This window comes from Coregonus lavaretus (assembly GCF_964263955.1).
Source record: "Coregonus lavaretus genome assembly, chromosome: 1".
Classification (NCBI taxonomy): Eukaryota; Metazoa; Chordata; class Actinopteri; order Salmoniformes; family Salmonidae; genus Coregonus; species Coregonus lavaretus.
In genome coordinates this window covers 57811779-57837170 of record NC_139988.1, presented here as the reverse complement: position 1 = coordinate 57837170, position 25392 = coordinate 57811779, and the positions used below count along the sequence as shown (strand labels likewise).

The 25392-nt window shown below is 40.3% G+C and overlaps 1 protein-coding gene across 1 annotated transcript; it reads right to left on the bottom strand.

The window, feature by feature from the left end:
• Window positions 1-1419: 1419 nt before the first annotated feature.
• Window positions 1420-23803, bottom strand: LOC311098671 (nucleolysin TIAR-like). Its single transcript, XM_084139207.1, has 13 exons — window positions 23601-23803; window positions 14419-14515; window positions 12782-12931; window positions 9382-9436; window positions 8924-9011; window positions 5156-5231; window positions 4725-4833; window positions 4529-4624; window positions 4298-4382; window positions 3668-3791; window positions 3374-3531; window positions 2872-2910; window positions 1420-2774 (listed from the first exon to the last, which is right to left on the bottom strand). Exons 1-13 carry the CDS (start codon window positions 23627-23629, stop codon window positions 2654-2656), a joined length of 1227 nt encoding a protein of 408 aa, XP_083995333.1. The 5' UTR covers window positions 23630-23803; the 3' UTR covers window positions 1420-2653.
• Window positions 23804-25392: the final 1589 nt, after the last annotated feature.

Genomic DNA, 25392 nt, shown 5'->3' with positions numbered 1-25392 from the left:
TCCATAAGTGTACTACTTTGATGATTGTTTTCTTTTCACGTCCATTACTGTATGCAAAAATGGGAGAGTATGTACAGCCTGTAATTTCACAGATCATGCGTGTGAGCTATATCAGTTTGGGTAAGTTACTCTCCACTCACACAAAGAGAACAATCAGTCACTCACACTTGAGGGATACACAGTAAGGTTTGTTCAAATGTATTCAATTTAAATGTATGGTATTATTTTTGATAATGTTTGACAGACCAATTTTTATGGTTATGATATTAGTGCAATTTCCAGATTGTAGTTACTTGTAACATTGATTGCATCAGTAGTGGACATGCAGTCACGACACCGACGCACGCAAGCACACACTTCCTCTCTTTCACCTCCTCTCGTCCACAGACACCCATGGAGGACCTCTTTACGGAGGGGTATTCCGTAAATTATCGAGAGTGTAGGGGCTAATTAGACCCTCAGACACTTTGACCAAGGCTTCAGAGCAGAGTAAAGTGCTATTCCGAGACGCACTGCGATATGTTTGGAGTTTGCGCAATTTCATACAAAAGAATGGGTAGGCGTGCCTAATTATATTCCACGTGCATTTGTTTGTCTAATTTCAAGACTTGCCACATGTAACACCTCCCAAATTAAATGTTTAACTGTTACTGAGGTTTATATCTTGTAAAACGACTGGGGGGGGATTTGTTCATTTGAATTTGAAGCTTGTTTTATTATTTAACAATTAACATGAATTGCATCATTCAAGTCAGGAGTGTGTCCCGAAGTTGATGGCTTTATCGATTCCCATCGCCACTCTCTGGAAGTCACCCTCTGAGTTTCTTCAGCAAGAGGGCCCTCCAAGAGAGTTGGTAGGGGAGAGGGGGTGGTTTGGGATTCACTGTCTGTTTCCCAACTCCGGTCCTCAAGTACCCCCAACATTACATTTTTGTTGTGGCACCAGACAAGCACAACTGATTCTACTTGTCAACTAATCATCAAGCTCTTGACAAATTGAATCAGGTGATTTTTATCCGGGGCTACAACAAAACATTTGTTGTTGGGGCCTTGGGGGTACTCGAGGACCAGAGTTGGGAACACTAGGTTGGGAAACTGCCTTGTCTTCAAAACCCTAGGACTAGTGACTAATAATTAGGTTTTATTTTAAAGGTGTCCAACCCTTTCTTTTCACTAGAAATTGTATTGTTTTTGTTAGAGGCAGGTGACCTTGACTTTTAAAGTAGCATTTGGCTATTTTAAGGATCATAGGCCATTTTAACTATTCCTGTGTTAATTGTATGTACAGTTTTTAGTATCAAGTAATATGTAGTATTTTGAGTAGTGTTATTCATGAAAATTGTTATAAAGCATTAGCTTTACAATATTTACTCCCCATTTAGGCGAACACAAACAAGAGGGGGATCAGCTTATTTTCTTCCAATAGTCATTTTTATTGAGACCCTTTTACATTGAAAAGGGAATTTTGTCAATCGCTGAGCTTTATTCGTCATTAAAACAATTCTGCCATTTACATTCAATACTTTGAGCAACCAAGATAATACATTTTCAAAAACGTGCAATACACCCTCAATGTCTCCAGGAAATGTTCATTCCTCGTCGCCTGCTATTAGCTGAAAATGGCACACAACTTTAAATGGTAAAAACATCAGTTCTAAAATCTAGAGTTCAGGTTTCTAACAGGGCTTCAGTGAGTAAAATAATTAATGGTGCAGTAACTGACATTTAAATTAAGGCTTCTTTGTAAATTATATTGAATATATTCAATATGTCAGCCCTGCATTGCACACCCATCTACAATATATACAGAATTAGGTTTGTGGAGGTCCTGTGTTAATAAAGAGTACATGCTTGGAAATCCTTATTTTAAAATCAGGTTTCGAGGGTTATATAAATGGTTGGCCTTCCTGACCCTTTTCCTTTATAAGTGACATTTACAGGTATAATCAAATACTAGCATACAGATTTACACGCATTATCAAGACATTCGGCTAGTACAATGTCAAGAGATGAAGAGTGAAGCAAATAAAATGTAAATATACATAATGGCACGCAAATCCATATGTATTTGAAGATTTACAGCAAACATTTGAACCCTAAAAGTGCTTCTTAAAACAGGAGACTGAAAATGTGTTTACTCACATCTGTCAAAAGTTCAGAAAGTGATTTAAATCAGTAAACGCATGATCAGAGTTGATGGGCAGAAACTAACCATTTAAAGAGCATTATGTTCAGAATGTACAACTTTTTTCTATATGTACCTATGCAATGTCCTGTGACAAACTAGGGTATTCAAATTACCTTTTAAGTCTGTTTTAGGCTACATTAAGTAGTAAACAAAAACTCATACAAAAAGAAAAAGATATCCCCTATATAAAAGCATGAAAATTCAGTCCAAGTTTTGTTTAAACCACTTGTTGACATTTCATTTGTACATAACCTCAGCCAATAAAAACAACCCCCTCCCCTCACTACTTGTCTTTATAAATACATTTGCTTCCTAATATCTGAGAGGTAAGCTATTGATCCTGATCTTCTCTGCTTTAACACACAATCTCTCCAGATGATTACAATGCTCATTTCTTTACGTTCTCCTAATTGAAAGTCCACTAATTCCGACATGACTGTGTTACTGATGTGAGTGAGAGCCTGCTCACTGTGTCTGGTAGCCAGCCATGTTGAAGTTTCCCTGGTTGGGCATCACAGGACCGGTCTGGGGCTGGGACGGTGCCGGGGATCCAAACCCTCCCACCCAGGCTGGGGACTGGGTTTGTCTGCAAGAGAGAAGACACCCACAACAAGGGTCACGGCATGATGCAGAGGCTGGTAAGTGAAAGCTTTGGGCTGTAAAACACTGAGTGCGTTCGTCACCTTGAAATGTTCTGTGCTGCTGCAGCCAGAATGGAGTCCCTGTAAACAAGATCTCATAGTTTAGTGTGGCTCTGGAGTCTAACCATTTCACCAGGTTCGCTATGACACTGGATGTAGGCCTATGCTTGCAGATGTCAACAAGAAACTGTGGTTAAGGAGAATATTGCCGACAGAAAAGTAGTAAAAGTTACATGAGCTTTATAACTTCCATGGTGTTAAAATTTTAAATATATACTGTTGAGGAAAGCAAACAGTCTTGATAAAACATGTATGAATGTAACCAGCAATGTTTGACTATTTTGTGCAATCACACCAGGAAGCCTACAGTATAGTCTGAAAAAGTGGCGGTCAGTCAGTCAACCATAACTGGACACGACAAGAACAGAACTCCATAATGAAGAAGTGCTGCATACAACTGAACGTGTTTGGATACTTAGGAAATAATTATCCTTTCAAGAGGATTTCACAATGTGCATGATCTAAGTACCTAGTTTATACTTACTCTACACCAAATCCTTGCTGATTCCAAGACTGTCCATAAGACACTCCATAAGAGGGCACTTGCCATCCATTTGCCATGTACTGTTGTCCATACTGCTGGGCCTGGGGGCTCCCATACATTTGGTTCCATTGTCCCCACTGACCCTGACCATACTCCATCTGTTTAAAGATCAAATGAATCATAATACAAAGCAGGATACATTTTTCTGGGTGAGTAAAGAAAAAAATGATGTGCACTGGGAAATGTCTATATTGTAATTGAGCAGTATCTCAATGAAAGATACTGGTGTTCTACCTGTGGTATGTTTTTGGCAACGTCGGGGGATTCTTTGCCCCAGTAGCACTTAACTATGTGACATTCGATGGACGTTCCATTTACAGAAACAATTGCATGGGCAGCACTTTCATGGGAGGAGAACCTGTCAGAAGAACACAAATGTCGACAAGAAACAGTGGTCAAGAAAAGTCATTCAGCAGTATAATATCACAATGTAAAATAGAAATGTGCATTTTATTTATTTATTTTAAACATTTTTGTCATTTTAGCAGACGCTCTTATCCAGAGCAACTTACATTTAGTGAGTGCATCCATTTATTTTTTATTTTTTATACTGGCCCCCCGTGGGAATCGAACCCACAACACTAGCGTTGCAAACGCCATGCTCTACCCAACTGAGCTACACGGGACGGGTTTTTAATGGTTGACAGTGTTAAGTAATAAGTACAATTCCAAGAATAAAAATCATGAATAAACAAACCATTTATAAATAGTGTACATACTATTAATAAATTATGGCATTTGGTGTAGTATTAGAAGATTTATTACTGAGCCATGTACCGGTACTGCCATCTACACGCAGAATGAGGCAATTCATAGTGTTGTACATAAACAAAATCAGAATCTTTGCTCAGAACAAAATGGTACCTGATGAAAGAGTAACCTTTCTCTGGGAAAACTCTTATTTCCATGATTTGTCCAAAGGGCGAAAATGTCTGTCGCATGAGGTGCTCTGCAAGGAAAAAGATTTCAATGAAACAATCATCCAACTTTGTCTGCCAACCCAGTCTTTGTTTCCAAAACTTTATTTGTTGGAAACATCTAACGATTGATTCTAAAACAGTCTCTGTGTAACTTATCATGTTTGAATGAACTTGCCTGATAGTCCTGACTGGATTCCTCCACAGTACACGGTGCAGTTCTGGGGACTGGATTGGTTCACTACATCTTCAAACCTCAGCTGCTTCGAGCCATCTGGTGTAAACATACAAAGGAGATGAATATGAGCATTCAGCCTCATAACTCCCATTTCAACTCTGTTAAATCAACACAGTCATATCTCACTCATACTTACTGTCTTGCACATTCTTTGGGGCGGGTGGCTTGCGAGTTGCCCAGTTGGTCCTGATCTGGCGTCCCCCTAACCATTGTCCCCCCATGTGCACGATGGCATTCTCTGCATCCTGTTTAAAACAAAAGACAACGTTTCCTCTCCAGATTCTACATTGTTCTATACATATTCTATAAACGATGTGCTATTTATGTCATTTTAAACATGTTTTGCATACTAGATGGATGGATACGAATATTCAACAGGAATAATTAACTATCAAATATACTACAACTTGTACTTAAGTTACAAAATGATCAACAGAGAACACGAAATGTGCATTTACAGTGTACTTATTTATAAAACTTTAAAATTGTCTAAAGATCAAATCTACTGAAAATAGTAAACAGAAATAGAAATAACCTTCATCTTGTGTTCCTGCACTGGAGCCTTACCAGTTTGTTATAGAAGGACACAAATCCATACCCCTTAGATTTCCCTGTAGTCATGTCCTTCACAACACGAGCATCCCTGGAAGGACACAAGACAATAGCATCAGACCACTGCACCACTGTATTACATGCATAACATTTAAAAAAAGGAACCACACACACACACACTGAACTGCGAATCGACTACATTGTCACACAAAATCCCAATAAATATCTTAAAAGGTGCTACACATAGGATGTTTAAATTTTTGCATTGTAATTTCAGAAAAGGTCCATAATATAGCTGCATTAATAGTGGAATGATAGTGTTTCACAGTATTACATACCTGCCAGTGTTGTGATTGGCTGTGATTTCAGTCCATTGATTTCTCCCACCGGAGCAGCATCTGTTGTCAAAATGGGAAAGCTGTTCGGACTTTGTGGCTGTAGTATCTAGTGGAAATCGCTGTGTCATCTCCTGGTTGCTAAAGTTCTACACTGTTCGCTCAATTTCAGTTTATGTGAGAAAACAAGCACTGAATAGTGTAGGGAATCATTGTACCATCTAAATCGGTGTGAAATATATTTTCAATAACAAGAAATACCGTTTTTACAGCTGTTTGAAGCTGTAACCGTTTTGGTTTTGGTCCACCAGCTTCAAACAGCGAGAAAAAAAAACAATAAATACACAGCGATTTAGATGGTACAATGATTACCTGCACTATTCAGTGGTAGTTTTCTCACTTAAACTGAAATTTAGCGAACAGTGTAGAAATTTTGCAACCAGTAAATGACACAGCAATTTCCACTAGACAACACAGCCACAAAGTCAGAACAGCTTTCCCATTTTGACAACAGATGTCACTCTGGCGGGAGAAATCAATAGGTGAATATCACAGCCAATCACAACACTGGTGGGTCGGTAATACTGTGAAACATATCACTCCACTATTAACGGCAGATATATTATGGATATTTTCTGAAATTGCATTACAAAAATTCAAGCACCTTTAACTACCTTAAAAATCCTAAACTGATTACTGATAAAAAGCAGCATTTGAAAACAAAAACAAGTACAAAGAAATGCAACCTACACTGATATTTTAACTGTTTCATTTTCAGTTAAGGGTTCCCTGTCACAGTGCACCAATTATAATCTGCAACACTTCTTATGGATTACCATGCATTCCTAATATCTGCTGATGGTGCTCATCCTACTAATAGAAATATATATAAATATCAAAGAGAAAAACAGGAATTAAATGGCATACATGGCCTGTTAACAGATTTCTTTATTTTTCCTGGTAAATTCTTTACCACCAATATGGAGTTGGGGAGCTGCAAATTTGAAAACATTTACATTTTCAGATTTTTAGGAAAGGAGCATAAAACTATCAACAATACTAACAAACCAGAATCAGTTTTACACAGATCTTAAGTATTTGTATTGAATATTGGAGTTTGTTATACTAAACTAGGTCATGTTAATACAAAAAATACAAAAACAAACAAATAGAATAAATAGGTATGAGAAAAGGTCTACATCTGAGTTTCCAGTGTGCACACTTCCTTGCTGTAAGACTTCAAGCTCCTGTCCAATCCTATGAGCATTTCTGTAAAATAACCAGAACGCTATTACTTAACTGAGACTCACAATTACAGAAAGGCTGAAAGCTTTTCAGGGTTACACATACAAAGCTTGAACTGCCATCTTAAATTTGACATCCCAAACTACTTACCATTTCCTACATTTATCAAAAAAGCATGAGGGGAAAATAGAAAGCTACACATTCAATGTTGGCAGTGAAAATAGTTGGTGTTGTGAAATTAGTGTGGGGGTTTTGATACAGACAAAGTCAATATCTATATGTTACAATTGAAAATACTTTGTCACTTGTTCTGTCATCCTGTTTTTCACAAAGGATCAAAACAGGGAGAGTGATTTATGTAACGAGACTGGGTGTGATGTGCTTTAAAATGTAATTTCAACCAATAGTCAAAGTAATTACATCTACAGTATACAGCGCATTCAGAAAGTATTCAGACCCCTTGACTTTTTCCCAAATGTTGTTATGTTACAGCCTTATTCTAAAATGGATTAAAGAAAAATATGTCCTCATCAACCTACACACAATACCTCATAATGACAAAGCAAAAACAAGTTTCAAATTTTTTTTGCAAAAACAAAACAAGAAATACCTTATTTACATAAGTATTCGTCTGAGAATCGAAATTGAGCTCTGGTCCATCCTTTTTCCATTGATCATCCTTGAGATGTTCCTACATCTTGATTGGAGTCCACCTGTGGTAAATTCAATTGATTGGAAATGATTTGGAAAGGCACACACCTGTCTATATAAGGTCCCACAGTTGACAGTGCATGTCAGAGCAAAACCCAACCCATGAGGATGAAGGAATTGTCCGTAGAGCTCCGAGACAGGATTGTGTCGAGGCACAGATCTGGGGAAGGGTACCAAAACATTTCTGCAGCATTGAAGGTCCCCAAGAACCCTGTGGCCTCCATCATTTTTAAATGGAAGAAGGTTGGAACCACCAAGACTCTTCCTAGAGCTGGCCGCCCGGCCAACCTGAGCAATCGGAGGAGAAGGGCCTTGGTCAGGGAGGTGAACTTGAACCCGATGGTCACTCTGACAGAGCTCCAGAGTTCCTCTGTGGAGATGGGAGAACCTTCCAGAAGGACAACCATCTCTGCAGCACTCCACCAATCAGGCCTTTATGGAAGAGTAGCCAGACGGAAGCCACTCCTCAGTAGAAGGCACATGACAGCCCACTTGGAGTTTGCCAAAAGGCACCTAAAGACTCTCAGACCATGAGAAACAAGATTCTCTGGTCTGATGAAACCAAGATTGAACTCTTTGGCCTGAATGCCAAGCGTCATGTCTGGAGGAAACCTGGCACCATCCCTACAGTGAATTACGGTGGTGGCAGCATCATGATGTGGGGATGTTTTTCAGCAGCAGGGACTGGGAGACTAGTCAGGATCGAGGGAAAGATGAACGAAGCAAAGTACAGAGAGATCCTTGATGAAAACCTGCTCCAGAGCACTCAGGACCTCAGACCGGGGTGAAGGTTCACCTTCCAACATGACAACGACGCTAAGCACACAGCCAAGACAACGCAGGAGTGGCTTCGGGACAAGTCTCTGAATGTCCTTGAGTGGCCCAGCCAGAGCCCAGACTTTAACGCGATCGAACATCTCTGGAGAGACCTGAAAATAGCTGTGCAGCAAGGCTCCCCATCCAACCTGACAGAGCTTGAAAGGATCTGCAGAGAAGAATGCGAGAAACTCCCCAAATACAGTTGTGCCAAGCATGTAGCGTCATACCCAAGAAGACTTGAGGCTGTAATCGCTGCCAAAGGTGCTTCAACAGAGTACTGAGTAAAGGGTCTGAATACTTATGTAAATGTGATACTTCAGTTTTTATTTATTTATAAATTAGCAACAATTTAAATAAATGTTTGCTTTGTCATTATGGGGTATTGTGTGTAGATTGATGAGGGAAAAAAAACAATTTAATCAATTTTAGAATAAGGTTGTAACAAAATGTGGAAAAAGTCAAGGGGTCTGAATACTTTCCAAATGCACTGTATATGCTGTATGTGCTTACACATCTATTCTGTTTATGGACCTCTTACAAACACATTTATTATGAGAAGAACTCGAAAGTTACTCGAATGATCAGATAAAATAGAGTAAAACCATTTCCAGAGGATGTCAAGTCAGGAAACAACATACTAAATCCAACAAGCTTAAAACACAAAGCAACTTACGAGATTTTCCCAAAAGGTGCAAATGCCGCTTTGATATCCTCAGTGGTGATCTCAGGGCTCAGGTCTCCAACAAATACATGGAAGTGATCTGAAATGACCAAGACAGAATCACTATTATTCTCTGATGTAGCTACTGGGTGGCAGGTATCCCATCGGTTAGATTGATGGGCCAGTAACCGAAAGGTCGCTGGTTCGAATACCCGAGCCGACAAGCTGAAAAATCTGTTGATGTAATCTTATGCAAGGCATTTAACCTGAATTTTCTCCAGGGGCGCTGTACTACTAAATTTCACTGCACCTTTCCAGTGTATGCGACAATAAAACATATTTTATTTCTTTTTTTACTGTGAAAAACCCCAAAGATAGCTCAGATGTGCGAGTGCCTTTAAAATTGTTTGTATTTTTTTTTTTACTGCCTTTGTAGTAAAAGAGGAAAAAGTTCAAATGTAAACACTTACTAGATGTGTCTTTCTTCTGGCTACTTGGAGTGGTGGCCCAATTTACTTTGACCTCCTGAAGATAAAACATTTCACAGAACAATCAAACGTAAGTGGAGCAAAGACATTCATTCCATGTCCATAAAAGCCACTGTGAAAGGGTTAGAACTAGAGTTGAATATTTTCCCGGTATTTTACAAATGTTCCATCTCGAGAATAAATCACTTTTCTCCCGGGTAACCCGGTACTTCCCGCCAAAACCGGAAGTGTAATTCAAAAGCATTTTAAGGCATATAAATGTCTGGATTTGATTAGAGCTTTGATCAGCATGAAAAGTCAAACCTGATGCTACCTGAGCCTGATGAGCCATATATTAAATACATTTTATGATCCTTACATTAACAACATTTAATGAGCCCAAGCCCAAAAATGCCCAAATGATTGTGCCGTTATCCAATACATACATGATATAGGCTACAACACATTACGCACAACAGAAAAACATAAAAGCCCACAGATGTCGCTAGCTATATGCTCTCTTGGGTAAATATATTAAACTAGCTCCGGTAGGCTAATCTTTTTGAGTGTGAACTGTATTACTGTACTGTATTGTATTATTCTGTATTATATGGACTGGAACTACGCATCTCGTTCAAACCATGAAGCAGAAGAGAACATGCGATTCTGGTGCAGCATAAGTATAGGCTAGCGAATTTGGTTTTACTTGTTTAATATAACAGGGCCTATTAGTATAATTAGTAGGCTGACGCATATTCAGACCCCTTGACCTTTTTGACATTTTGTTACGTTACAGCCTTATTCTAAAATATATTAAATAGTTTTTTTGCCTCACCAAATCGACACACAATACCCCATAATGACAAAGCAAAAACTGGTTTTTAGAAATGTTTGCAAATTCATAAAAAACTGAAATATTACATTTACATAAGTATTCAGACTCTTTACTCAGTACTTTGTTAAAGCACCTTTGGCAGCGATTACAGCCTTGAGTCTTCTTGGGTATGACGCTACAAGCTTGGCACACCTGTATTTGGAGAGTTTCTCCCATTCCGTTCTGCATAACCTCTCAAGCTCTGTCAGGTTGGATGGGGAGCGTTGCTGCAAAGCTATTTTCAAGTCTCTCCAGAGATGTTCAAATCGGGTTCAAGTCCGGGCTCTGGCTGGGCCACTCAAGGACATTCAGAGACTTGTCCCGAAGCCACTCCTGCGTTGTCTTGGCTGTGTGCTTAGGGTTGTTGTCCTGTTGGAAGGTTAACCTTTGCCCCAGTCTGAGGTCCTGAGTGCTCTGGAGCAGGTTTTCATCAAGGATCTCTCTGTACTTTGCTTCGTTCATCTTTGCCTCGATCCTGACTAGTCTCCCAGTCCCTGCCGCTGAAAAACATCCCCAGAGCATGATTCTGCCACCACCATGCTTCACCGTAGGGATGGTGCCAGGTTTCCTCCAAACGTTACGCTTGGCATTCAAGCCTAAGAGTTCAATCTTGGTTTCATCAGACCAGAGAATCTTGTTTCTCATGGTCTGAGAGTCTTTAGGTGCCTTTTGGCAAACTCCAAGCGGGCTGTCATGTGCCTTTTACTGAGGAGTGGCTTCCATCTGGCCACTCTACTATAAAGGCCTGATTGGTGGAGTTCCAAACTTCTTCCATTTAAGTATGATGGAGGCCATTATGTTCTTGGGGATCTTCAATGCTGCATACATTTTTTGGTACCCTTCCCCAGATCTGTGCCTCGACACAAACCTGTCTCGGAGCTCTACGGACAATTCCTTCGACCTCATGGCTTGGTTTCTGCTCTGACATGCACTGTCAACTGTGGGACCTTATTTAGACAGGTGTTTGCATTTCCAAATCTTGTCCAATCAATTGAATTTACCACAGGTGGACTCCAATCAAGTTGTAGAAACATCTCAAGGATGCACCTGAGCTCAATTTCGAGTCTCATAGCAAAGGGTCTGAATACTTATGTAAATAAGGTATCCGTTTTTTATTTTAATACATTTGCAAAAATTTCTAAAAACCTGTTTTCGCTTTGTCAATATGGGGTATTGTGTGTAGATTGCTGAGGAAATTGTTTTATTTAATCAATTTTAGAATAAGGTTGTAACGTAACAAAATGTGGAAAAAGTCAAGGGGTCTGAATACTTTCCGACCCCTTTCATAATATTTCCCCTAATGTTATTAGCCTACCTCCTCTTTCTCTCTCTATTGTTGCTTCATTCCTTCCTCACGTTCAAAAGTTAAATGAAATAAGTTGTGGTCCTTATCTTAATCATTCTAATGACATCCTTGAATAATATAGGACTAGAATTAGATGCAGAAGGCTTTCCCTTCTCTTCACAAAGATTGAATGGTTATGGGTCTGAATAAATAACTGCTATAGCCTACCGCCATCGCGCATTCACTCTTCTTTCAAACTACCCGTGAATTCTATTGGCTGCTGTATTTAACATTCAGCAAAAAAGAGCTTGCGTCCATCTTTGAATAGTCTATTGGTATAAGAAATGCTAAAAAAAAAATGTTCAGCAAGCTATTCTAGTCTAGCTTTTCCTGCATGGGACTACAAGAGCTAAGGAGCGTTTTTTAAGGAGAGGCCAGCGGAGCACAGGTGCTTGCATATTGCACAAGAGACAGAGGTTAGAAGCTTATTATGCATAACCCACCATTAATTAGCTAAATATAAGGCTAATACTGCATTGAATGTTACCTGAAAGAGGTAGGCTAGGACATCTATATATAGGGCTATATATGAATCTAGAACAGGATTATCTATTTTGGATGCAATTTGAATGGAGTTGATGGAGAGAGAGAGAAAGACTGCGAGAGAGTGCTCGCGCATGCACTGATATTCAAATGATAGGCTGTTTTAAAACTCTTCAACTGCAATAAAAAAAATGTTTTTTATCTTTACAATTAAAAAAACAAGGTGACCCCCGAAAGCCAGATGGTGATGGGTAAATTAGACGCTAACTCTGTCTTTATATTACTGTAGCATAGGCTATGCTGCAGCAAATGTAGGCCAACCTGTCACAAGAAAAAAAGTTACCATGATGAGATGATAGGTCTACATGCATTGTGAACTGCGCTCCATACTGAGATGGGCTGTCTGTCCCCACCCTGAGTGTTGATTCATCATACAGAAGCCGTAGAGAAGCCAGATTTAGACATCGCATGTAATTTAACAGTTCCATTTCACGTCATGCTGTTCATATAAATAATTTATTATAATTTACCGGTTTCTCGCAGTTATTTATCCCGGGAAAAGGGAGTGGTTTTGGGCGGTAAATCCCGGTAAATCTCGGTAACCGGGTTCCCGCCATTCAACCCTAGTTAGAACCAGCACTTCTTAGCAAGAAAACCGCCTCACACACACACAGTCCTACATTTCAGAGTGGAAAAATTACCTTTCCCAATATCTTCCTCCCGTTCATGGCTGCTAGGGCAGCAGCAGCATCTCTATGTTCAAAGAACTCCACAAAGCAATACGGGTCATTGCTTGATTGCTGCAAAACAGAAAATCCGACAGAAGAGTTCATCCTCCTGCTATCGGGTTGCTGAGAAAAAAAAGTTGGGAGAGTATATTATTGCCAAGTTGGGAGAGTATATTATTGTTTAAAAGGCTGGGATTCAATAACCCTAACTTTCCTCTTTTGGACAGGAACGCCAAAGGCTAACCTAATGGCTGTTTCATCCATTAAAAAAATAAGCAATTTGATCTGATTGCATTCATTGCACAATATATAGATATAACCCACTATAATAGCAGAGGAATCAGTTACCATTTTTGAGGCATTTGAAAAAGGCCTAATCATACATTTACTAAAGGAGAGAGAAAAGTAGCCAAAACGGAAAACACCCCATTTAGACTAGTAAATATCCCCTGATACATCTGACTAAACGAGCTATTCAGGACAAAAAAAGAGATCAAATCAAAGACTGTCATCTAGTTCATATGGAGGGTAGCCTATACTGTCTCACCCAGCTACGCTGGAGATGTCGAGAAACTTGAGGACAGGTCCACTAGAGGCCATTACATCAGCATCCCATGGTAGACCATGTTTACCCTTCTCCCCCTGTAACTACGGTAACTGCAAGGAGGAGGATATTAGAAAGGTTTACTCTCAAGTTAGGGGAGGTGCTGAATCTGATCCCTTTTGGGTGACGATTAAAATTATTTTGAAGAGAACTGCATAAAAAATCCATTTTAGGTTCTGCAAGGATCTAAGCTAAATGCTTTATAAAAGGGTAGGCCTAGCCTAATTACAAATGACCTTTTCTCTCCTTGATGTGTCAAAGCAATTATGTAAATGTAATGGTGTGTTTATCAACATGATGCAAATGTAATCAGTTTTAAGTGAGAAATAAGACCAACAAAGGCAACATTGATAAAACAATAGGGACATAAAAAAGGACTTAATTATGTGAAAAACTGGTATGTGCCATTAAACACGTTTCCATCCACAGTATTTATGAGAGTAAAGTCATACCGTAGAAACGCCTTTATGCGCAAATATTGATATAATAACCATAATTTCAACGTAAACTTGGGAGTCACGTGATGATATGGTCCGTGGTCCTCCCTCTACGACTCAGGAAACCATGCAGTTTATTAGGCTACAGATGAAATAAATTATGATGAACTTCACAGGGTGGTGAAAGTGTACGGTGATGAGCTTGATGCTCCTTTCCAATAAATATCGTGGGTCTTATTCTGGTGACACAATGATCGATGCTTGACTGCCATTTGACAAATAAAAATAATTCTCACTCTTATCCATAATAATCAACAAGCCCATTTGGTGGAAACACACCACTGGTGGGAAAATGCGCATATTTTCTTTATGCAGATTTTTGAATATTTGCATGAAAATCTGTCACCAGTTGGATGGAAACCTAGCTAATGACAGTTGTTACAGTCAAAGGTTAACAGTAGTAGCTACACTGTATACTGACGTGAATTCCTAGACCTAGTACATAATCCATTAATGAAACTAATTGTCTCCATAAGTCATCATAGCTAATAGAGCAGAATACATCTTACCTCAGTTATCATTTTACAACTTTTGCAAGGTCCAATTTGGGTGAACAGCTGAAGAATCAAAATTTCTGTTACATCTCTGGACAGGTTACCAACATACCTAGGAAAAAGATGGGGTAAATTAGTGATCTTATTAGGTTGGCAGCTGACGATTTAAGGATAGGCTACACTATGGAAGTTTAGTTATGCCTTTGCTCATGGTTGTGGGAAGGCGTGGCCCTACCTGTCCAATGAGGACATATCTGGAAAAAAATTCTGTCCATTTAAGGGACTTTCGGCTCTAGGCCAAGGAGACCCCTTTTAGCACTAGAGCACCCATAAAGGCAAAATATCTGTATAGGCATTTTAAAGTTTAGCCTATAGGTCTGTATAGCCTCTAGATCTGACAAAATGTTGATTGAAAGTGTTATTTCAAATGTTATAAAATGTTATTTGTCACATGCTTCGTAAACAACAGGTGTAGACTAACAGTGCTTATGGGCCCTTCCCAACAATGTAGAGACAAAAAAGAGAAATAATAGAAAAATAATAACACGAGGAATAAATACACAATGAGTAACGATAACTTGGCTTCATAACGGGGTACCAGTACCGAGTCGATGTGCAGGGGTGCGAAGTAATTGAGGTAGATTTGTACATATCGGTAGCGATAAAATGACTAGGCAACCAAATAGATAACAGAGTAACAGCAGTGTACTAACTGTAAGTCGCTCTGGATAAGAGCGTCTGCTAAATGACTTAAAAATGTAAATGTAAATGTGATGGGTCATTAGAGTGAGTGCAAAAAGGGTTAAGGCAGATAGTTAAATAGTTAACCAACAGCTACCTGGACTAACTATTTAGCAGTCTTATGGCTTGGGGGTAGAAGCAGTTTAGGGTCCTGTTGGTTCCAGACTTGGTGCATTAGTACCGCTTGCCTTGCGGTAGCAGAGAGAACAGTCTATGATTTGGGTGGCTGGACTCTTTTAAACTTTTTAGGGCCTTCCTCTGACACCGCCTGTTACAGAGGTCCTGGATGGCAGGGAGCTTGGCCCCAGTGATGTACTGGGCCGTACACACTACCCTCTGTAGCGCATTGCGGTAAGATGCCAAGCAGTTGCCATACCAAGCGGTGATGCAGCCAGTCAAGATGCTCTCAATGGTGCAGCTGTAGAACTTTTTGAGGATCTGAGGGCCCACGCCAAATATGTTCAGCCTCCTGAGGAGAAGGAGGCGTTGGTGTGTGTGGTCCATGATAATTCCTTAGTGATGTGGACACTGAGGAACTCTCTCGATCTGCTCCACTACAGCCCTGTCGATGTGGATGGGGGCGTGCTCTGCCCTCCTGTAGTCCATGATCAGTGCCTTTGTCTTGCTGACAACAACTGGCACTACACTGCCAGGTTTCTGACCTCCTCCCTGTAGGCTGTCTCATTGTTGTCAGGGATCAGGCCTACCACCGTCGTGTCATCTGCAAAATGAATGATGGTGTTGGAGTCGTGCCCGGTCACACAGTCGTGGGTGAACAGGGAGTACAGGAGGGACTGAGCACGCACCCCTGAGGGGCCCCCGTGTTGAGGGTCAGTGTGGTGGATGTGTTGTTGCTTACTCTCACCACCTGGGGGCGGCCTGTCAAGAAGTCCAGGATCACGTTGCAGAGGGAGGTGTTTAATCCCAGGGTCCTTAGCTTAGTGATGAGCTTGGAGGGCACTATGGTGTTGAACGCTGAGCTGTAGTCAATTAACAGCATTCTCACATACAGTGGGGGAAAAAAGTATTTAATCAGCCACCAATTGTGCAAGTTCTCCCACTTAAAAAGATGAGAGGCCTGTAATTTTCATCATAGGTACACGTCAACTATGACAGACAAAATGAGAATTTTTTTCTCCAGAAAATCACATTGTAGGATTTTTTATGAATTTATTTGCAAATTATGGTGGAAAATAAGTATTTGGTCAATAACAAAAGTTTCTCAATACTTTGTTATATACCCTTTGTTGGCAATGACACAGGTCAAACGTTTTCTGTAAGTCTTCACAAGGTTTTCACACACTGTTGCTGGTATTTTGGCCCATTCCTCCATGCAGATCTCCTCTAGAGCAGTGATGTTTTGGAGCTGTCGCTGGGCAACACAGACTTTCAACTTCCTCCAAATATTTTCTATGGGGTTGAGATCTGGAGACTGGCTAGGCCACTCCAGGACCTTGAAATGCTTCTTACGAAGCCACTCCTTCGTTGCCCGGGCGGTGTGTTTGGGATCATTGTCATGCTGAAAGACCCAGCCACGTTTCATCTTCAATGCCCTTGCTGATGGAAGGAGGTTTTCACTCAAAATCTCACGATACATGGCCCCATTCATTCTTTCCTTTACACGGATCAGTCGTCCTGGTCCCTTTGCAGAAAAACAGCCCCAAAGCATGATGTTTCCACCCCCATGCTTCACAGTAGGTATGGTGTTCTTTGGATGCAACTCAGCATTCTTTGTCCTCCAAACACGACGAGTTGAGTTTTTACCAAAAAGTTCTATTTTGGTTTCATCTGACATTCTCCCAATCCTCTTCTGGATCATCCAAATGCACTCTAGCAAACTTCAGATGGGCCTGGACATGTACTGGCTTAAGCAGGGTGACACGTCTGGCACTGCAGGATTTGAGTCCCTGGCGGCGTAGTGTGTTACTGATGGTAGGCTTTGTTACTTTGGTCCCAGCTCTCTGCAGGTCATTCACTAGGTCCCCCCGTGTGGTTCTGGGATTTTTGCTCACCGTTCTTGTGATCATTTTGACCCCACGGGGTGAAATCTTGCGTGGAGCCCCAGATCGAGGGAGATTATCAGTGGTCTTGTATGTCTTCCATTTCCTAATAATTGCTCCCACAGTTGATTTCTTCAAACCAAGCTGCGTACCTATTGCAGATTCAGTCTTCCCAGCCTGGTGCAGGTCTACAATTTTGTTTCTGGTGTCCTTTGACAGCTCTTTGGTCTTGGCCATAGTGGAGTTTGGAGTGTGACTGTTTGAGGTTGTGGACAGGTGTCTTTTATACTGATAACAAGTTCAAACAGGTGCCATTAATACAGGTAACGAGTGGAGGACAGAGGAGCCTCTTAAATAAGAAGTTACAGGTCTGTGAGAGCCAGAAATCTTGCTTGTTTGTAGGTGACCAAATACTTATTTTCCACCATAATTTGCAAATAAATTCATTAAAAATCCTAACGTGATTTTCTGGATTTTTTTTTCTCAATTTGTCTGTCATAGTTGACGTGTACCTATGATGAAAATTACAGGCCTCTCTCATCTTTTTAAGTGGGAGAACTTGCACAATTGGTGGCTGACTAAATACTTTTTTCCTCCACTGTAGGTGTTCCTTTTGTCCAGGTAGGAAACGGCAGTGTGGAGTGCAATAGAGATTGCATCATCTGTGGCTCTATTGGGGCGGTATGCGAATTGGAGTGGGTCCAGGGTGTCTGGGATGATGGTGTTGATGTGAGCTATGACCAGCCATTCAAAGCATTTCATGGCTACAGATGCGAGTGCTACGGGACGATGGGCACAGGGACTATGGTGGTCTGCTTGAAACATGTAGGTATTACAGACTGGGTCAGGGAGAGGTAAAAAATGTCAGTGAAGACACTTGTCAGCGCATGCTCTTGAGTACGTGTCCTAGTAATCCATCTTGTCCTGCGTCCTTGTGAATATTAACCTGTTTAAAAGGTCTTACTCACATTGGCTACGGAGAGCGTGATCACACAGTCGTCCGGAATAGCTGGTGCTGTCATGCACGGTTCAGTGTTGCTAGGCTTCAAGCAAGCATAGAAGGTATTTAACTAATCTGGTAGGTTCTCGTCACAAGACAGCTCGCGGCTGGGTTTCCCTTTGTAATCGACTTTGGTATTATTGTGTGTAGCTACCTAACTAGCTAGCTAGCCAGCCAGCCCATAGAGAGAGCATTGCATTGTGGGTTTTGTAGTCGACTTGAGCAGCAACAGTGTCACGGATGCCGCCGAGGCTGCTCCTCCTCCTTGCTTGGGCAGGCTTCGGCGTTCGTCGTCCCCGGAGTACTAGCTACTGCCGCTCGATGTTTCGATGTTTGTCTTGTATTGTCTAGTTGGTACACCTGTTTCGTATTCTGTATTGATTATGTACCATATAAGTTCCCTTGTTTTATGTTTGCCTTTGTGTGTTATTGTCCGCGTCTCTTGTATGTATGTTCGGCATTGACCATCTTGTTTATTACGCACTCCGCGTACATTTCTCCTCTTGTGTTTGGAGGTGTTTGTTTTGTGCGTATTTTACTTTGGAAAGTAAAGTAGTCGTTACTGATCCTCTGTGTCCTGCGCCTGACTTCACCGCCGCATACACCTCAGCATTGACAAACAGATTTCCACAATTATTTTTAACACGTTGCTACCAACCTTATTATGACGACAAAATGAAACATTTGTTCACAAAAAATATTGTTGTTACATATTAGTGTTATGTAGCACTGTAAATTTATAGGAATTAGTGGTTTTGGATGTATTTTTCCTTTAACATCCATTTCCGTATTGAGCATGTCACTGGTACTTCCTGTTTAAGTTTTTGCTTGTAAGCAGGAATCAGGAGGATAAAGTTATGGTCAGATTTGCCAAATTTAGGGCGGGGGACTGAGGGAGAGCTTTGTATGTGTCTCTGTATGTGGAGTAAAGATGATTTTTCGCCTTAGTTGCAGAGGTGACATGTTGGTAGAAATGAGATAAAACAGATTTCAGTTTTACCTCATTAAAAAGCACGGCGCTTGTAACGCCAAGGTAGTGGGTTTGATCCCCGGGACCACCCATACACAAAAATAATTGTAAAAAAAATAAATAAGTAAGTCGCTTTGGATAAAAGCGTCTGCTAAATGGCATATTATTATTCTTTTATTTTTTTAGGAGCGCCGCCTCTGGGTGAGCATTTTCTTGTTATCTTATGGCCCTATAGAGTCCCACAGTGGAGGTGTCATAATACCCTTAAAACCTAGTGGTCAAACAGGGGAATGGTTCCAATCGTTTTCCCACCATTAATTATTCCCATAGGGGATTCTAGAAACACTTAAAATAAGGGTTGTGTTCCGTGTAGGCTTACCCTGGCGTGACGTGTTGATAACCATGTAAATCTCTCTCGGACAAGGTGACTTTTATCAATATATTCGGCTCTATTTACTCTCAGATTTGAAAATGCTAATTAGCATCAAAGTAGACATCATGCAAAACTACAAATCCCAGCAAGCTCCTGCACATCATCTCTAGCTGACACCTTTGCTAACAGGTATTGTGTCAATTGAAAACTTGCATAAGACAGTTCACAGAATTGTCGATTTAAATAAATGTAGGCAATTTATTCATTACTACATTTAGCTAACATTAGATAGTTAATCCAGTGATTCTTAACATTGCCTCGATTTGGCAGTCTCGTCTAGATCATCATGGCATTTGTAGTTCATTAGCAGCTAATTAGCACTTCATTTTTTTTTTGGGGGGGGGGGAACTACAGGCGAATAGACTGATAAAAGTCACCTTGTCATTTACATGGTTATCAAAACGTCATGCCAGGGCATGCCTACATGAAACACAGCCCTTTTTGCTAAATACGTGTAAGTGACCAATAACATTTGATTTGATTTATTTTAAGTGTTCCTAAAATCCCCTATGGGAAAAATGAACGGTGGAAAAATGATTGGAAGCACTTGCCATATCTAAAGCCTTTTCTTTTGGGGTGTTGCTGTAGGCCAACAAGTGTGAACAGTCAGTATCTAAATAATATGTGTGAAATGCTTGATAGTGTATGTGATGTAAACAGAGAGGTCTACTTTGTTGGGGACCTGACTATTGACTGGTTTTCATCAAGCTGTCCGCTCAAGAGGAAGCTTCTTACTGTAACCAGTGCCTGTAATCTGGTTCAGGTTATTAATCAACCTACCAGGGTGTTTACAGACACTACAGGAACAAGATCATCCACATGTATCGATCACATTTTTACTAATACTGTAGAACTTTTTTCTAAAGCTGTATCCGTACCCATTGGATGCAGTGATCACAATATAGTGGCTATATCCAGGAAAGCCAAAGTTCCAACAGCTGGGCCTAAAATAGTGTTTAAGAGATCATACAAAAGATTTTGCTGTGACTTATATGTGGATGATGTAAAAAAATATATATATATATTTGTTGGTCTGATGTGACTAATAAGGAGCATCCAGATGCTGCACTTGATGAATTTATGAAATTGCTTCTTCCAATTATTGATAAACATGGACCTGTTAGGAAACTGACTGTTAGAACTGTTAAGGCTCCATGGATTGATGAGGAATTGAAAAACTGTATGGTTGAAAGAGATGGGGCAAAAAGAGTGGCTAATAAGTCTAGCTGCACATCTAACTGGTTGACTTACTGCAAATTGAGAAATTATGTGACTAAACTCAACAAAAAGAAGAAGAAACTGTATTATGAAGCCAAGATCAATGATATAAAGAATGATGGAAAAAAAACTTTGGAGTACTTTAAATGAAATAATGGTCAGAAAGACAAAAACTCCATCTTTCATCGAATCAGATGGCTTATTCATCACAAAACCATTTGATGTTGCCAATTATTTTAATGATTACTTCATTGGCAAAGTGGGAAAACTTAGGCAAGAAATGCCAACAATGACCAGTGAGCCATCGTATTCATGCATAAAAAACTAATAATGAAAGAAAATTATTGCAAGTTTGAATTTTGTAAAGTTAGTGTGGGAGAGGTGGGAAAATTATTGTTATCGATCAATAATGACAAACCTCCTTGCATTGACAACTTAGATGGAAAGCTACTGAGGATGGTAGCTGAACCTATAGCCACTCCTATCTGTCATATCTTTAATCTGAGCCTAGAGGAAAGTCTTTGTCCTCAGGCCTGGAGGGAAGCCAAAGTAATTCCGCTACCCAAGAATGGTAAAGTGGCCTTTACTGATTCTAACAGCAGACCTATAAGCTTGCTGCCAGCTCTTAGCAAACTTTTGGAAAAAATGGTGTTTGACCAAATACAATGCTATTTCTCTGTAAACAAATCAACAACAGACTTTCAGCATGCTTAAAGGGAAGGGCACTCAACATGTACTGCACTGACACAAATGACTGATGATTGGTTGAAAGAAATTGATAATAAAAAGCTTGTGGGAGCTGTACTGTTAGATTTCAGTGCAGCCTTTGATATTATTGACCCATAACCTGTTGTTGAAAAAACGTATGTGTTATGGCTTTTCAACCTCTGCCATATCGTGGATTCAGAGCTATCTATCTAATATAACTCAAAGGGTTTTCTTTAATGGAAGCTTCTCTAATGTCAAACATGTAAAGTGTGGTGTACCACAGGGCAGCTCTCTAGGCCCTCTACTCTTTTCTATTTTTACCAATGACCTGCCACTGGCATTAAACAAAGCATGTGTGTCCATGTATACAGATGATTCAACCATATACGCATCAGCAACCACAGCTAACGAAGTCACTGAAACCCTTAACAAAGAGTTGCAGTCTGTTTTGGAATGGGTGGCCACTAATAAACTGGTCCTGAACATCTCTAAAACTAAGAGCAGTGTATTTGGTACAAATCATTCCCTAAATTCTAGACCTCAGCTGAATCTGGTAATGAATAGTGTGGCTGTTGAACAAGTTGAGGAGACTCAATTACTTGACGTTACCTTAGATTGTAAACTATCATGGTCAAAACATATAGATTCAATGGTTGTAAAGATGGGGAGAGGTCTGTCCGTAATAAAGAGATGCTCTGCTTTTTTGACACCACACTCCAAAAAGCAAGTTCTGCAGGCTCTAATTTTGTCTAATCTTGATTATTGTCCAGTCGTGTGGTCCAGTGATGCAAGGAAAGACCTAGTTAAGCTGCAGCTGGCCCAAAACAGAGCGGCACGTCTTGCTCTTCATTGTAATCAGAGGACTGATATAAATACTATGCATGCCAGTCTCTCTTGGCTAAGAGTTGAGGAGAGACTGACTGCATCACTTCTTCTTTTTATAAGAAACATGAATGTGTTGAAAATCCCAAATTGTTTGCATCGTCAACTTACACACAGCTCTGACACACACACTTACCCCACCAGACATGCCACCAGGGGTCTTTTCACAGTCCCCAAATCCAGAACAAATTCAAGAAAGTGTACAGTATTACATAGAGCCATTATTGCATGGAACTCCGTTCCATCTCATATTGCTCAAATAAACAGCAAACCTGGTTTCAAAAAACAGGTAAAGCAACACCTCACAGCACAACGTAGCTCCCCTATTTGACCTAGATAGTTTGTGTGTATGTATTGATATGTGTGCTTTTAAAAATAATGTATGTAGTTCTGTCCTTGAGCAAATCTTGTCTATTAATGTTCTGTATTATCTCATGTTTCATGTTTTGTGTGGACCCCAGGATGAGTAGCTGCTGCTTTTGCAACAGCTAGTGGGGATCCTAATAAAATACCAAATACCAAAAACACTTAGTAGGACGCGGCTATATTTACATACTTTAGCATTACTTTCAATTGTATTGGGTTGGACAAAAACAGTCCACGGGAGGCCAGAAGTTAAATACAATTCCATTAACTTACTGCACTGGTGGGCAGGACGGTTGATCATTATAACGGGGGAATTTGAGACAAAATATTTAAAAGATTGTATTATTAAACCGACTGAAACGTGAGTCTGTTGTAGACCCACTTCCTCTCTGTTTACCTCATGTCAAAATAAAAGTCCACCACAAATTATTTCCCTTTTGTCCACATATGACGTAGGTGCAGGACTTTTATTTTGACATTTTTAAAAGCACCTCGCTGACAGCTAACATTAGCCATGGCCAGCCTAGCTGAGGAACGTTCAACTCCGTTCTCGATATAAGAACAGAGTTGAGCGTTCCGACCTCAGCTTAGACCAGCCATGATTGGAACATTTCAACATGAAGATAGCTAGCTAAGAAGATACCTATAGCTTGCTAGCTAGTTCTAACTAGCTGATGTGTCATGCAATATATTATTACATAAGTTCATGTATATAGTTTGGTCAACCTAGTTGATAGTCTTGTAACCTTTGTTTCACTTAGGGATAAACAGTATGCTGATGAGTGAGAGGTTGAAATGAGGAAGCTGTGAGGTCGATATAGCTAACTAACATTAGCAAGCTAACTTGGCAACGTCGTGACTGTTGTGTTGACTACTTACAGGGTTTTGGGGTGGCTTTCGTCTTCCATGTTCAGAAATCGATTGGTATAAATGTCGACTAACTAACTGGGTGTGCTAAATTAAATAAGAAGAGGGCCTAAATCAATGTATTTATACGGTATCTAAGCTAGCTAGCTAGCAAAGAGGAAGAAAATGGCGCAAACCGGAGAGCCAGGAAGCCGACTGATGCGCATGTCGCCTACAGAGGGACTGAGAGTGAAATAGAAAGTTGAGTCAGCACTAGAATAAAACAAGACAACAGTAAACATGTCGTCCCTCACAAATGATGCAGCGCCCGAATGATGCTGCGGAAACATAGTTATAAATAGTAAACTACACTGCAAATTGACCGCAAGAATCCCAAACAGATATAGTAGGCTAATTTACAAAAACAGAACAATTACAAACCTTACAGTGGGATACGATCACATAGTCCTCTATTTATGGGTGGGAATACTTGGGAACAGATTTTCTAAATTAAAACTACTTTGAGCTCCTGGTGATTTTACAGTATTTTATGTTCTATATACAGTACCAGTCAAAAGTTTGGACACACCTACTAATTTTACATTTTATTCAAGGGTTTTTCTTTATTTTTACTATTTTCTACATTGTAGAATAATAGTGAAGACATCAAAACTATGAAATAACACATGGAATCATGTAGTAACCCAAAAAGTGTTAAACAAATCAAAATATATTTTATATTTGAGATTCTTCAAAGTAGCCACCCTTTGCCTTGTTGACAGCTTTGCACACTCTTGGCTTTCTCTCAACCAGCTTCATGAGGAATGCTTTTCCAACAGTCTTGAATGAGTTCCCACATATGCTGAGCACTTGTTGGCTGCTTTTCCTTCACTCTGCGGTCCAACTCATCCCAAACCATCTCAATTGGGTTGAGGTCGGGTGATTGTGGAGGCCAGGTCATCTGATGCAGCACTCCATCACTCTCCTTGGTCAAATAGCCCTTACACAGCCTGGAGGTGTGTTTTGGGTCATTGTCCTGTTGAAAAACAAATGATAGTACCACTAAGCGCAAACCAGATGGGATGGCGTATCGCTGCAGAATGCTGTGGTAGCCATGCTGGTTAAGTGTGCCTTGAATTCTAAATAGATCACAGACAGTGTCACCAGCAAAGCACCCCCACACCATCACCCCTCCTAATAATAATAATAATAAGCCATTTAGCAGACGCTTTTATCCAAAGCGACTTACAGTCATGCGTGCATAATTTTTTTTTGTGTACGTGTGGTCCCGGGGATCGAACCCACTACCTTGGCGTTACAAGTGCCGTGCTCTACCAGCTGAACTACATTTCAGATAACAGGACAGTTGCAAAAGTGCTGCACGGTGGGAACCACACATGCGTAGATCATCCGTTCACCTACTCTGCGTCTCTCAAAGACATGGCGGTTGGAACCAAAAATCTCAAATTTGGACTCATCAGACCAAAGGACAGATTTCCACCGGTCTACTGTCCATTGCTCGTGTTTCTTGGCCCAAGCAAGTCTCTTCTTCTTATTGGTGTCCTTTAGTAGTAGTTTCTTTGCAGCAATTCGACCATGAAGGCCTGATTCACGCAGTCTCCTCTGAACAGTTGGTGTTGAGATGTGTCTGTTACTTGAACTCTGTGAAGCATTTATTTGGGCTGCAATTTCTGAGGCTTGTAACTCTAATGAACTTATCCTCTGCAGCAGAGGTAACTCTGGGTCTTCCTTTCCTGTGGCGGTCCTCATGAGAGCCAGTTTCATCATAGCGCTTGATGGTTTTTGCGACTGCACTTGAAGAAAC

Excerpts from the sequence above, each read along its gene's own strand:
- LOC311098671 (XM_084139207.1), bottom strand. The coding sequence starts at position 23,629 with ATGGAAGACGAAAGCCACCCCAAAACCCT. Across the intron at positions 9,437-12,781 it reads GGAGGAAGATATTGGGAAAG|GAGGTCAAAGTAAATTGGGC; the intron begins GTAATTTTTCCA and ends TTTTATCTTCAG. Across the intron at positions 5,232-8,923 it reads GCACCTTTTGGGAAAATCTC|GGATGCTCGTGTTGTGAAGG; the intron begins GTAAGTTGCTTT and ends GTGTCCTTCCAG.